General features: G+C 42.4%; 1 protein-coding gene across 4 annotated transcripts in view; it reads right to left on the bottom strand.

The window, feature by feature from the left end:
* Positions 1 to 15,216, bottom strand: part of zswim8 (zinc finger, SWIM-type containing 8) — a 174,251-nt gene that overhangs the window by 148,887 nt on the left and 10,148 nt on the right. For all 4 annotated transcript variants that reach the window (XR_015866487.1, XM_088422255.1, XM_088422253.1 and 1 more), the window contains exons 3-4: positions 5,264 to 5,358; positions 654 to 826 (exon numbers count right to left, since the gene is read on the bottom strand). Coding sequence is in view for 3 of the 4 variants with exons in the window: in XM_088422255.1 (XP_088278381.1) it covers positions 654 to 826; positions 5,264 to 5,358 (268 nt within the window). In the remaining variant the exon portion in view is untranslated. The remainder of the gene's footprint in view (positions 1 to 653; positions 827 to 5,263; positions 5,359 to 15,216) is intronic.

The raw sequence follows: 15,216 nt of genomic DNA, 5'->3' as shown, positions 1-15,216 counted from the left end.
TGGATAAAATGATTGCATTTGTTGAAATAAAAGATGAAGATACTTACATTTGGCTACTATGGAGCACTATTACAGGTAATGAGTGGTGTAAAGTATTCATTTATTTAATTAGTTTCTGTTTTAGTATAAAGTCCTGCTTCGGAGACTTGGATCACTCTCATAAAATAGATGAAGAAAAAAAAAAGATAATATGGTCTATATGTGGTCTTGGGACACATGATTCCTGTGGCACCATTCACGAGTGTGTTGCTGGAGCTGTTCCTGTAGCGCACATGGTTAAAATGTTTGCTCGGTCGAGCGGACAACACAGGCATAATTTCTGACAGCCTGCACAGTCCAAAACTGCTGATATTCTGTACTTAATATTTTTAATGTAATATTTTGGTCAATGCACTCAACAAGTTGAAAACATTTGGAAAAATTTGAAAATGTCTTCAAAAACCAAGCAAAGTCTTTTGCCTGATTTCAACTTTTGCAGATACAGTAACATGACCTGGATTACTGAAAATCTATACACTACGGCTGTGATTTATTAAAATACTTAATTCTATGAACTGATAAATTATTATTATTCTCATTGTAAAAATGTCTTAATAATGGATTGCTATAATTTATTTGCAATACTTCATGTCAGTCATGCTGTTACAACTTACATTGTGAATTCTGAAGAGACAGAGTGCCACCACATGGGCACACCATTTTGCTCCATCACCACACGTACAACTGCAGGAGGTGATGCGGCAGCGATCAAACATTACTGCCATGTTGTAGGAGCCTTTAGATGGTCCAGACTGACTGGGCATGACAGTAGCACTGAGATGGAAACCTGACAGAAATAACAAAAACAAAAAGACATCTGCAATGTGACTATTTAAACATTATGTCTTTTATATAAACCTACTATAAAGAGTTTTCTCTCCATTCATTTAGGAGTGACAGACTGCTGCTCCTAAATACAAGCCACCACTGCAAGAGCTGAATGATATATCATTTTGGGACTAATATCTCGACCTTAGGTCACACAAAACACTGCCAAAGTGGTTACAAAAGGAATTGTCAGGAAAAAGGGGTTGTGACTTGTAAGCTTGCTAATCGCTGAGAGTAATCGAGTGTGGGGAACTACGAACAGAAAATAAATGCTTTGGTGTACAGTAGACTTTCCACAAAACTCTGGCTAGAACCATATTCAAGTGGTGAGCTAACAGCTTTGAACTGCAAATTTGTCATACAATATGAATATTTCAAGATTCAAAGTGTTTACTGTCATGTGCATAGTGTCAAAACAACTTTCTCCATACAATGAAATTCTTATGTATCTGTCCAAATGTTGTTAAAAAGAATTAATTAATTAATTAATTAATTTTTAAAAAAGTTAAAACAAGATACAAGGTATAAACAACACATAAAAGGCAGAGCATAAGTATGAACCGTAAATGGGTAGGTTATGTACAGTAATAATGTGCAAGTGTGCATGGTAGATAAAATAAAGGGCATGGTAGATGAGATAAAGCTGTTTACAAAGTGGTGTGCAAAAGAATGAGCAGCATTAACAGTGAAGAAAAAAAAGAGAACTAAGGTGCATGGTCTTGGCATCGTTACAGCTGTCTGTACCGCTGTCTTCTACCGCTGTCTTCCAGGGTCAAGGTCGCGGGGCAGCATTTCGAGCACGGAAGCCCACACTTCCTTCTCCCCGGCCACTTCATCCAGCTCTTCCGGAAGGATCCCCAGGCGCTCCCAGACCAGATGCCCGAATCACCTCAGCTGGCTCCTTTCAACGTGGAGGAGCAGCGGCTTGACGCTGAGGCCCTCCCGAATGATTGAACTTCTTGCCTTATCTCTAAGGGAGAGCCCGGACACCCTGCGCAGGAAACTCATTTCGGCCGCTTATATCCGGGATCTTGATCTTTCGGTCACGACCCACAGCTCGTGCCATAGGTGAGGACAGGAACTGTCACGGGTGACCCCGAGTCCGAACAGGATAAGAACCCCGACCGACAATCAAGGGGTTGAGTTCAAAGAGTTTTTTTTAACAGGAAGTGCACGTCTGGCGTGGTAAACAAGGGTGTTCAAAAAGGGAACGTGGAGGAGCAGCTGCTTGACGCTGAGGCCCTCCCGGATGATCGAGCTTCTTGCCCTATCTCTAAGGGAGAGCCCGGACACCCTGCGCAGGAAACTCATTTCGGCCACTTGAATCCGGGATCTTGTTCTTTCAGTCATGACCCACAGCTCGTGGCCATAGGTGAGGGCAGGAACTGTCACGGGTGACCTCCGAGCCCGAACAGGATAAGGACCCTGACCGAAAATCGAGAGGTTGAGTTCAAAGAGTTTATTTCAACAGAAAGCGCACGTCTGGCGTGGTAAACAAGGGTGTCCAAAAAGGGAACGTGAAAGTACAAACAAAACTCACAAAGTACAAAATAAGGGAGAGACGAGAACGTCTTAGTGGAATCAGTCCGACTGAGAAGGAAGTAATGAACAGAATCGGTGACAAAGGGCAGTCTTGGCGAAGTCCAACCCTCACTGGAAACAAATTTGACTTACTGTCGGAAATGCGGACCAAGCTCTGACATCGATCGTACAGGGACCGAACAGCCCATATCAGTGCGTCCGGTACCCCATACTCCGGAAGCACCCCTCACAGAGATGCCCGAGGGACACGATCGAATGCCTTCTCCAAGTACACAAAGCTCATGTAGACTGGTTGGCGAACTCCCATGCACCCTCGAAGACCCTGCCGAGGTTGTAGAGCTGGTCCACTGTTCCACGACCAGGACGAAAAAAACACTGCTCCTCCTGAATCTGAGACTCGACTTCCTGACGAACCCTCCTCTCCAGCACCCCTGAATAGACCTTACCGGGGAGGCTGAGGAGCGTGATGACTCTGGTTCGAACACACCCTCCGGTGCCCCTTCTTATAAAGGGGGACCACCACCCCAGTCTGCCGATCCAGGGGCACTGTCCCCGATGTTCACACGGTGTTGCAGAGGCATGTCAGCCAAGACAGCCCTACAGCATCCAGAGCCTTCGGGGAGCCTTGCCGCCACAACTCTGATCAGCTGCCTTGACAACGCAGGCGCGAAAAATGGTCCACTCGGACTCAATGTCCCCCGACTCCCCCGGGACGTGGGAGAAATTCTGCCGGAGGAGGAAGTTGAAACTTCTTCTGACAGGGGACTCTGCCAGACGGTGGCAGAGCTCTGGCAGACCCAAACGTATCGTGAAGGTCTGCCAGGTCTGGCCGGCATCCTCCCCCACCATCGGAGGCAACACACCACCAGGTGATCAGTTGACAGCTCCGCCCCTCTCGTCACCCGAGTGTCCAAAACATACGGCCGCAAATCCGATGATACAACCACAAAGTCGATCATCGAACTGCGGCCCGGGGTGTCCTGGTGCCAAGTGCACATATGGACAACCACTATGTTTGAACACGGTGTTCAATATGGACAATCTGTGATGAGCACAGAAGCCCAAAAACCAAGGCACCACTCGGGTTCAGATCGGGGGGGGGGGCGTTCCTCCCAATCACGCCCCTCCAGGTCTCACTGTCATTGCCCACGTGAGCATTGAAGTCCCCCAGCAGAATGAGGGAATCCCCGGAGGGAGCGCTCTACAGCACACCCTCCAAGGCCTCCAAAAAGGGTGGGTACACTGGACTGCTGTTTGGTGCATAGACACAAACAACAGTCAGGACCCGTCCCCCCACCCGGATGCGGCGGGAGGCTACCCTCTTGTCCACTGGGGTAAACCCCAATGTACAGGCGCTGAGCTGGGGGGCAACAAGAATGCCCACACCAGCTCTGCGCCTCTCACTGCGGGCAACTCCAGAGTGGAAGCGAGTCCAACCCCTCCCGAGAGGAGTGGTACCAGAGCCAAAGCTGTGTGTGCGGACGAGTCCGACTTGTCGGAACTTCTCTGCCTCGTATACCAGCTCAGGCTCCTTCCCCGCCAGGGAGGTGATATTCCATGTCCCAAGAGCTAGCTTCTGTACCCGGGGATCGGCGCGCCAAGGTCCTCGCCTTTGGCCGCCGCCCAGCTCACTTTGCACCATACCCCTATGGCCCCTCCCACAGGTGGTGAGCCCATGTGTTTGCGATTCATGAGAGTGATATCATTTCTATTCTACTATAAATAGCTGTTGAGGAGTCTGTAGGCAGAGGGGAAGAAAATTTCTGAGTCTGCTAGTTCTGCTTTTCACACTTCTGGATCTCCGGCCAATGGGAGGAAAGTGAACAGTCCGTGTTAGAGATGGGTGGGGTCCTAGGTGACAGAGGCAGCTTAATTATTTATAAAATTAAGACAGATACATTAAAAAAACAACAACAAATAAAACAGCAAAGTCACAAACAGCTGACATGGGGATTAGGGTTAGTAAGTAAAATGAATATCAGCAACATTATTTGTATTATTTCGCACCACCAATTCCAGAATTTTGAGGGTTACACAATAGTCTCAAAGTCTGTGGAATTCTACAGGTCACACATATGCCAGCTCCGAGCTGTAAATAATAAAAAATAATAATAATAAAAAAATAAAAATAAAAAAAACAAACAAAAAAAAAGCATTGCATCTTCGTCACTCTGGCCCGAATTCCTGGATGTCATTTATTTAATGCTTGATGCTAAACAAACGTGATCCACTGCAGCACAGACTTCATATATGCGTGCGCATCATTACCAAAACGAGTTGTATCATTTGGATCCTTTCTTTTGTGGTGAAAAACTTGAGACGACTAGCACTTTTCACCAGAGGCGAACCAAGGAGTCACTAAGCTTGTTAATCATGTGAAATGCTAAACTTACAGCATTACTTACTCACAAAAATACAGTGGGGAACTAACCAAAATAAGTGCTTCAGTGGATGGTAAACTTTCCACAGAAGCCTAGAACATCCTTCGGGGTGGAAAGACAACAGCTATGAACGGCAAATTTGTAACACAATAATGCAACATGTCGTGAAAAAAGACAACAGCTATATTAAGTATGGAATATAACGAGCAGGTTTTTTACAGCCCTGCTTTGTTTAGCGAAGATGGACAGTGTCCAATGGTGACAGTGTCCAAGATTTCATTGTGTAGTATTACTAAGCACATGAAAATAAAACTCTTGAATCTTGATAGCGCACCTTTAATTAAAAACAAGTGTCAGAGCTATTGGAAAGACAAGTTTTCGAACTCAGCACACTGTGCAAAAGTTCAGTTTTCAACAGAATCACTCAAGAACGGCAGGCCATTGTGTCAATGAAAACTGGCAATTAAACCCACCAATTTGCAGAGGGTCTTTCAATGCTCCAATCCGGTGCAGCTGCTCACCACGTTGAAACTCGTCTGGACTTCCATTTGCCAGGCATGAATACAACCTGCAATCAGATTAAGTAGATGGAAAAAAGATGGGAAATAAAATCAAAATAGAGAAAATAAACTTGGGCCAACTAAGATTAGCACTGGCACCCATCAGAATCACATGCCTCTCTTATTCCAAAAGTTTACAAACATATTTTTGATCTTCAACTCAATAAGAAAAAGAGACGGAGACCCACTAGAGTACACACAAGGACTCACACATACATAGTGCACACAAAAACACCTACATGGAAGCACACATTTATGTATCATGGCTTGGTTTTACATCGCTGTGTGCTCTGTAAATTTGGACTTTAGCCTGATGTAAACATGGAATCACTAAAGTGGTTTATGAACAACAATTTGTTTCATCAGGTTTCGTAAGACTTGTGGCTGAAGCAGGCTGGTGGTATAGGGCGACGAAGGTGGTGAGTGCAGGTGGTGCAGCAAAGACGATGGAAATGTGCGCCACGTTGATGTGATGTAACTGTTTGATTATTGTCTTGAGATACCAGTCAGAATTGGCCTCGACTGGATTAAGCACCAATATCGAATTTCTGTTGATAAGAAGCCCGTCATGAGGCACAGTATCCAGTAGGCAAATAGCATATCTGTAATTGCGTTTGTCACGCGTTGATACTGGGCTCACGTTGGGGAAAAAGCTTCAACCCAACATGTTTTGCACCATGTAGTATCCAGAGGTGGGGATTGTAAGAGGGGAGCAGGCAGACACATGTTATGCATCACTTGCGCCAATCTTACTCGCACCCTCTTTAGGACTAAGAACTTGAAGTGAAATCGACTATACGTATTAAGAGGGATCCAGGGTTGGGGATGGTGACTGGGGAGCAGGCTGCTTGTCATGCATCCCTTTCCCGCAGTCACCCACCCCCTCTTTGGGATTAAACTTTGCTTTTAAGAATTAAGATAAATCCGGTGTTGGGGTCAATGGGCATGTGAGTGTCACAGTTTATGATACGTTGTGATGCTCACGTCTTACATTGGTCACACTCCAGGAAAGAACCTGCAGATATAAATTCATCAATTCGCCAGCTATGAAGGCAACCTATTGTATGATATTTAGTCAGTGACAAGCAATTCATAATGGAAACACATTATGAAGCCACAAGATCAACACGAGCATTTAGCGATATTCATGCTTACTGTGTATTCTGTAACTGCTGATATTATGTGTTGATTGATCACAAGTGATAGGCCTATGTACATTTTTATTTTGTAAAGACATGTTATTGCCTTTAGAATGTTTACAACAATATTTACTATTTGTATCCTGTTGAAAACTGTTGTTACTGGAACTCAGTATGTCACACAAGTCCAGTAAACAAGAGGAATGGAAAGTCCCTAAACTTCTAAGTCTGTTGCTAGATGGGAAACAAAGCCAGTAAACGTTCATGTTCGGGCGTCATTAAAACCACAAACAGGAAACATCTGGTTGCAACTTAAGAGAAATATGACTAAATTCTTCCAGTAACTGCTCATGTTCGTGCATCACTCATGAGCACAAACCAGAAAAACATCTATTTCCGCTTGGAAGTGACACGCACGCAGTTTCCAGTAAGTTTGTGCGTACACAGTTTCCAGTAAGTTCCATGTGTCACTGAGGCTTCTGGAACCTGCTACAATTCGAGTCATGGAATAGAAACCTATAATAGGCCCAAGCACAAAGACTCTAGGCTCCCTTTTTACTTTTTGCCAGTCAAGAGCGTGAGGACCTACTCCAGACTTCGGATGCAAGACTCTAAGTTGGACAAGGGTGTTTTCACTCTCTCAAGTGGACATTTTTAAATTCTTACTAGCCTTCTAAGGATTACTCCGCAAATAATAATGTAATTAATTCGGAATTTATGAGAAATGACACTGATCACTTTGATTCCCATCTAATATTTGAAACAGACCGTTTAGAGATTTTCTACCCTTTCTACTTTTTAATTTTAATTCTTGGTTTTATCTTAGCATTGATTCCTTACATACATATTTGATTGGAGATACTACATGAATTAGATAATCACTAATAGAGAAGATATTGTTTTATTGTTACATTTTATTATGTGTGTTAAGGGGGCGTGGTACTGCCCAGCCACGTTACCTTTGATACTGTAATCTACTTTTAATTGCTTTGTTTTCGCTAAATAAAACTCTACAAAATTCATCTTACATTCTATCTTTGTCCTTCTTACTAACTATAATTAGAAACCTTCCTAGTCTTCTATAAGTGAATGAATACTGTTGCCTACACCATCGGCAATGTCGTTCTTGAATATAACATAGTTAGTCAACATTGGTTGTATTTAGTCAAACTTATCCGAGTAGTCGTATAAGACTGCTGAACCCCCTCCTGGTCATAACAAGTGCAATGATCTAGATCAGGGGTCGGTGTAATGGAAAATTAGTATTTAGCTTATATTATTTTAATGTTATGTTGATTCATTGAGCTTTTTCAAAAATGTTTGAAAATGGAAAAAGATGGGGGGGAGAAATTTTTTTTTTGTTTTAATATGGTTTCTGTAGGGGGACAAACATGACTAAAAAACATTAATGTTTTCCAATGCTGTAAAAATGTGTAGAATAAATATTATATTTCACCATTTCTGTCAACGAAGAATTATGTCATAGCCTGCAACACGCATTTCTATCAGCAGGGCGGGATGCTAGGCAAGTGGCCGTTGTAAACAAACCGACGGCCATGAGCCATTGATCCCAAAGGGAAAAAGAGAAAAATAACTGAGGAGAACAGATGATTCAACATTTCTTGGACCAAATCATTTGCATCCGTTGCCAATGCGGAAGGATTGCCTGAATGTTTGCTCTGTAGCAAAAATGTCAAATAACAAAAAGAGCAATGTGGAACAACATTTTCAGGGAAGGCGTTCTACATTTGCAGCTGAGTACCCAGTTGGCAATGAGAGAAAAAGTGCAATTGCATTACTTCTGCAGAAATTAGAGGAGTGCAAAAATATACTTAAGAAGTGGATTGGATCTCCAAACTCCACAACTGCTGCAAGTTTCGTTGCAACCCGGGAGATAATAAAACGTGGTGAACCGTTCACAGATGGTGACTACATGGAGTCATTCATCAACATAGCAGAACACATTTACAGAGTTCATAAACAAAACCGGGATAATAATGATAAAAAAAGACACGCCCCTCTCCGCCAAGACAGTGAAGGAAAGAACGATTAAAATGGCAGGCAACATCACCGATCAACATATCAAGGACATTAATTCAGCGCCAGCATACTCAATTGCCTGTTAAGTGTGATGTGATCGATATTGAACAGACTGAGCGTTTATGCAGGTATGCGGCTGATGTTTTATTTTTATAAATGCAGGCTGCGTTTTATTGCACTCTATTGGCCATAGAAGGGGCACGTTATGCAAGTTCCATTTTGTTGTTTTTTTCAAATCCTCATGAATAAAACCTTCAAAAATCAGCTTTATTTAATTTCATCAAAGCAATGAAACATAATTCATTAATATTGTAATGAAGTTAAACTTGAGGCGGCATTGCACAACAGAGTAGTCATGTGGTGCGTCATTTTCGACAGGATGCACGGCAGGAAAATTAAACATTTAATCATGAAGCCTCATTATGTATTCATAGTTAACTTAATAATTTTGATAGTAGGCTAATATAGCTATTATAGATACATACAGCCTGTGTTGCCTTCATTATAAGGCTTTTAATTTTTTTTTTTTTTTTTGCGACTCCAGGCATATTTGTTTTTTTGGGGTCCAATATGGCTCTTTCAACATTTTGGGTTGCCGACCCCTGATCTAGATGAAAGGAGCAGCTTTGAAAAAGGCGTGGTTATTTCACGATCTCATCTCTAGGGTTACTCGATGAGACTGTGGGGTAACTTAAATCGGATAGACGCCTTAGAATTTAGGCTGTTAGAACCAGGACGTATCCTTTGACACTGACTTACGCAGATGCTCGTCGTCCAGCAAGACAGCGTTAGAGCTGCGCAGGGTTAAGGGGACGTTTTAACCCTTTAAACAGAGAGTCAGTCAAGGACTGTTAGTTGTCCTTAGATGATTACTAGGCCTGAGGTAAGAGTGGATCAGTCAGTACAGAACAATCCCCATGGTTCAGGCTGCACGGATCGCCCTATGAAAAAATTCTGTGTGTATTCTTGTGAACACTGATATATTGATTGGGCAAATAAATGATTGTTTGTCCTTATGTGCCCTGCAATTGACTGCCAATCAGTTCAGGGTGTCCCCTGCGTAGTGCCCAAAAACAGTTGTGATGGGAACCAGTAAGCCTGCATTGAGGATACACAGCTATAGAAAATGAATGGATGGATGGATGGATGGAGAACAGAATAGAATCATGCTCTGGAAATGAAAGAAAAAAAAAACCACAAAACAAGTGTTTTTGTCACCACTAGATGGTGCTAGGTGCTAAGAATATTGTGAAATAGTCTTTGGGTTGTGAGTCTTAATATAAATGTGAAGTTTGGGGTTTTTTGGGGTGTGTGGTGCTGATTTCTTAAGTGCTTCAAACTTTGTGGTGATACATTTGAAGTTTGGGAGTTATTGACCATTTCGTGCTTTATGACTATGGAATTATGAAACCCAAAATTCAAGATTCATGAGTGTTGTTGTCATATGTATATTATTATTATACCACACAATGAAATTTTTATTCCGTTCACTCCCGAGTAGTAGACTGAATTCCATGTTCGAGCAATTAATAAATAGCAATGAGAATAGCAATAAAACAACAGAAACAAATATGATGTCCCGTCCCATAGAGCATAGTATTATATAATATTTTAATAAGACAAGCTTTTTTTCCCCAGTTCTACGAGATCTTGAGATAGTATAGGCTAAATTTAAATAAATTGTAAAGAACAAGGGGTCAAAAGTATGAAACCTGTAAATGTCCAAAAAAACAAAAAAACAAACTGAACATTTAAAGACTCATAGGTCATATTCTGTACTTACTAGTATTTGACCTTTTCTGTCGGTCTCAAAGTTGCCTACCCATTTTCGTAGAACTATGTATCAAAAGCTGAGAAGGTTTTTTGACTCGAGATGGCGCTAAGTTGGTAGGGTGAAGGAGGATTGACCCGGAGGGGCAAATGATTTTGGCCACTGTTATGTTAGAATATCAAATGCTGTGTGGGAAATTTGTTTACACTTGTTCAATTATGGTTTATGCTTTGAATACGTAGATACGGATGTCATACCCACTGCTGCTGATAGAAAATATGATGACACAAAAGACAGTGAAGCTGTCAAGTTGTCATTTATTTGTTACAGACTACAGTGTAGAACCAGAAAGGTGAGTCCATCGTTGCAGCGTCCATCTACAGGTGCTTTGAGAGCTCCGTATAGACGGAGGCCCTCATAATAGTCAAAAACACTTCCAGTTGGACCTTCAGATTCTGACTGTGTTTCAGACAGGCAGAGGAAATGCGAGGATGAACAAGGGAAGCTGCTGTTTGTGGTTTGGACTACTTTTTGTGCCTACTTTTTGCTGCCGAAGGAACATTGGGTGTTTGGCTGTGAGGTTTAAGCACTGGGTGGTATTGGACCACACAGCAACCACCATAAGGACAGGAGACTACATATGATATGGCCATTTAATTTGTGGGCACTTAATATAAATTGGGGGGGCTGTGGTGTAAATCCATGGTTGTTGCAGTGCTATCGTTTGTCCATAATTTTTGCAATGGGACACATACTTACAAATAAACGTTGAGTTCTCTGGTTGCAACTTTTTTTTAGGGGTTTTTGGGCAAAACATCTAGTAATTAAGATATGTCTGCGTCCTTACAATAAAGTTAAATAAAAAGTTTTATTTTATGTTACATTTAAATCTGAAAACTTTCAATGCACCACGGGGAAAAAATGTTGGGTTGTGGGCTGCAAGATGGGCTACTTGACCAACAAGGCAGTCGAGCAGGAGAAGGCGGCCAAGTGGACCCCAATCGCTCTCCACGAGTTTCCCAGGGACGACGAGCTGAGGGCCAGGTGGCTCAAGAAGAGGGACGGGAAGAATGACCCAAGTGCCGAAAGTTACTGCTGCTCCTTGCACTTCAAAGACAGTGACTTTAAATCAACACCCACAGTGCATGGAGGGAGGCAGAGGAAACGGCTTGTTGAGGATGCCGTGCCAACCAACCACAACACGGCCTTCCTATCCTGCATGCAGCAGGCGCTTACCACCCACAAGAGGTCCACGTCCACGGCCTCAGACAGCAAGGAGATCGGTACAGATGGACCACGAGTTCATGGACAGTGACAAGTTCACCTCCCTTGAGGATCTCAAGGAGAAGATCAAGCAAGTTTTGTGCATGACAAGCTGAAGATAAAAGAAACTTGGGCCCTGAAAATATTTCTGTGGCAGAAATTTAAGTTTTTAATTTATTTTTGTTTTGGAAGTTCTCTGTACAAGGACGCCATCGATCAGAACTGGCAGTTTCTTACCCTGCTAAGGTACAACCCTGTCCTTGGAGTGCTGCCCGCCATGGCCAACGATGGTGTCGGGATCGCTAACAGCACGCTGCACCATATCTTGCACGGCCACAGGGACATGTTCACAAGGATGAGCCAAGTTACCAATGCTCTGGCCTTCATCAACTGCTACAGCGTTGAAGAAACAAATTGACAATGATGGTGATGGCGGTCAAGGACATTGACATCGAGGCCCTAGCACAGGGGTGGCCAAGTTCGGTCCTAAAGAGCCACAATCCAGACTGTTTTCAATGTATCTCTTCAACCAACACACCTGAGTCAAATCAGCGTCGTTATCAGGATTGTGCAAAGCATGCTGATGAGCTAATCATTTGAATCAGGTGTGTTAGTTGAAGAGACACAATGAAAACAGGCTGGATTGTGGCTCTTGAGGACCGAACTTGGCCACCCCTGCCCTAGCAGCTGAGCAGCGTAACCTTTTCATCTTAGTGAAGGCCTAACTGCTCCTCAGTCAGAAAAATAAATGCTAGAGGAGGTACAGCAGTGACTTTTTGAGCAAGTCTGCAGTTCTATATATCTGCACACGCTGCTAAGCCTGCAGCTCTTCGGCGGGGACCTGCATAGGATGACGGAGGATGGGTGCGTATATTATTATTATCATAGCGTATATTACAATACAAATCCTTTTATGGTGTACCTTTGGCTTGCTGGGAGAGGATGTCAAAAAAAAAAAAAAATTCGATGTTGCAATCAAGTGGCCGATACCGTGCTAAATACTGTGGTGTCAGTGCTGCACAATCGTTAGCTTTTACATATTTTTCATCTTATGACGTGGACCACGGCGTTTTTTCCCCCTCTTACGTAAAAAACATTCGTCTTACGAACCATCCAACATGCCAGTCAGTGTATCCGCGCTATTTTTTTTCGCTTTGCTGCATCAACAAAAACAACTTTTCTCGCATGTCACGGAGATGCCGATATGCTATTGGCCGGCGTCACGCCAATCACAGAAATGCCGATATGCCATTGGCCAAACTCATCTTGCTTGATGGCACGAGCTGGTCGGTGTGTGGTGAAGACTTTGCAAACTTTTATCTGTTAGACATGGCTTCTAAAATTGCAAGTGGTGGTAAAGGAAGAAGTAAGAGGATGATGACAATAGAAACGAAACAGGAGATAATAAAAAAATACGGAGGCGCACGCATAGTTAACCTTGCTAGTGAGTATGGCCGTAAAGCTCGACAATCGATACAATTCTCAAAAACAAGAAACCATTAAAGCAAACAAGTGTTCTAAGGGCATGACTTTCCTTGCCTCGGTCAACAATAAAATGGAGAGGCTTCTTCTATTATGGATGAAAGAGAAGGAAATCGTCAGTGATATGTTTTTGTTTAAAAATAAGTTCTCGTTTAAAAATAAGTTCTCGTGATAAAAAGTTCTCGTTTGAACAAAAAAAGTAAGTTTAAAAATAGTTCTCGTTTTAAAAAAGTTCTCGTTTAAGGAAAAAAAAAATTCTGCGGGTTCGTCTCTGCTCCCCTCCGCCTCCACCAGCTCAAGTCACGTCGCCCCAAAGGTAAATGTCATTTTTCCTTTGTATATTTGTTATTTAATTTAACTGTACAGTAAATTATGTTACTAATTTTAAATATGTGTATAAAGTCGTGATGTCTTTACCGAAGGTTTTTGCACGTGTTGCACGCATTCACTAATCAACATAGGTTTGGATTGCCCGTCATACGGCGAATTCGAGTTACAAGCCTAGCCGCTGAACAGATTAAGGTCGTAACACAGGGACCCACTGTATGTGAAATTTAGAGAAGTGAGATTATTTTGGTTGAGTTACAGCAGGTACAAACTTTGTTGGAACGGAAAGAGAACTGAAGGATGCTCTGCCAAGCTTTGATTCAGTTCTGTGACATGCTGGCCTACGTTTGAGCTTGAACCCACCAACAGGATCACATCATGGTGGCTTCTGGGAACATAAGATCCATCTCGTGAGAAAGTTTTCAATTCTGTCCTATGGCAGCAAAGGTTGGTTGATGATGGACTGCATATTGTGCTCTGCAAAGTGGTGGCCATTTTAAATGATCATCCAATAACCAAACTATCAGATGCTCACAATGGCCTGGAGCCACATAGACCAAACCATTTTCTTCTCTCAAAAGGTAAAATAGCTTTACGACCTGGGGTGTTCGACTCAAAGGACCAGGATGTGAGAGGACGACTGAGGCATGTACAGCATCGCTCCGATTTTTTTATGGAAAAGATGAATAAGGGAATACTTGCCTTTGCAAGGCAAAAGTGGAATCAAAAGAAAATGAGTTTGGCAATTGAAAATTTTGTGGTCATCATGGACACATCGCCTCCTCGTGGGTCTTGGCCACTTGGCAGAGCACTGGAAATCTTTCAAGACCTACACGTTCCAGTGTGTTCTGTAAAATTGCAGACTAAAGGTGGCACTGTTGAAAGGTCAGTGACAAAATCTTGCTTAGTTCAGGAAGCATAACATCTTTGGCCCATATTGTTTTGTTTCTTTGTTTGAATTGTTAGGCCCACCTTAACAATTAGGCCCGAAGTGTTAGGGCCAAATGCAACATCTAACACGTATCCTTGAGATGCAGCTATTGGTTATATAAGCTCCAGGTTCATGGGTAGGGTGAGGGAGGATTGACCCGGAAGGGCAAATGGTTTTGACCCCAGGTATGTTATAATTTCAAATGCTGTGTAGGAAATTTGTTTGTTTGCACAATATTAAATCATGGTATATGTTTTAAATATCAGAACTAGATGCCACACACAGTGCTGATAATAAATCTGTTGACACAAAAGAAAGTGCTACTGTCAAGTATTCAATTATTTGGTACACACTACAGTGTGGAAACAGAAAGGGACGTCAAAGTTGTGCAAAATGGTTGTGCAAAGTTTTATAAGTTACCATGCTTGTTCAGACACTCAAAATTAGTGTTGCTTTCTTGGTGGGTTAACAGTTGCCTCGGCAGCAGTGTTTGATAAAATTTGAAATCATGGCGTAAAAACACTTCAGAGAAAATGAAGTAGATCAGGTTAAGCCACAATACATGAAAGATACATCTGTTTTATTTAACCAGTAAGTGGCTACCATTACAATGACAATAAGTTCAGCGATGTCTTCAGAATTGGACTCTCGTCAAATGAGTAATATGTTGAAAACACATAATCATCTGTGTCAGGGCAATGCAACTTTTATGGTCACATTGACCTTGACTTACAGGTCAAAACCTTTGTCGAAAAGTAACAACATTCAGCAAAGAGAATGATCATCGTCTTGAGATTTGTTTGACAATTTTTTTTCTGTTAGTTTTTTGGTTATATTTGGACAAGCAGTGGTTGCTGCTCGGGCCCCAATAGTCACAGGAAATTCTACATAAACAATCAGGACCTCACAGAGA

This window comes from Hippichthys cyanospilos, chromosome 8 (assembly GCF_059441005.1).
Source record: "Hippichthys cyanospilos isolate Australia breed blue-spotted pipefish chromosome 8, RoL_Hcya_1.0, whole genome shotgun sequence".
NCBI classification, from domain to species: domain Eukaryota; kingdom Metazoa; phylum Chordata; class Actinopteri; order Syngnathiformes; family Syngnathidae; genus Hippichthys; species Hippichthys cyanospilos.
This window is presented reverse-complemented; position numbering and strand designations above follow the sequence as displayed.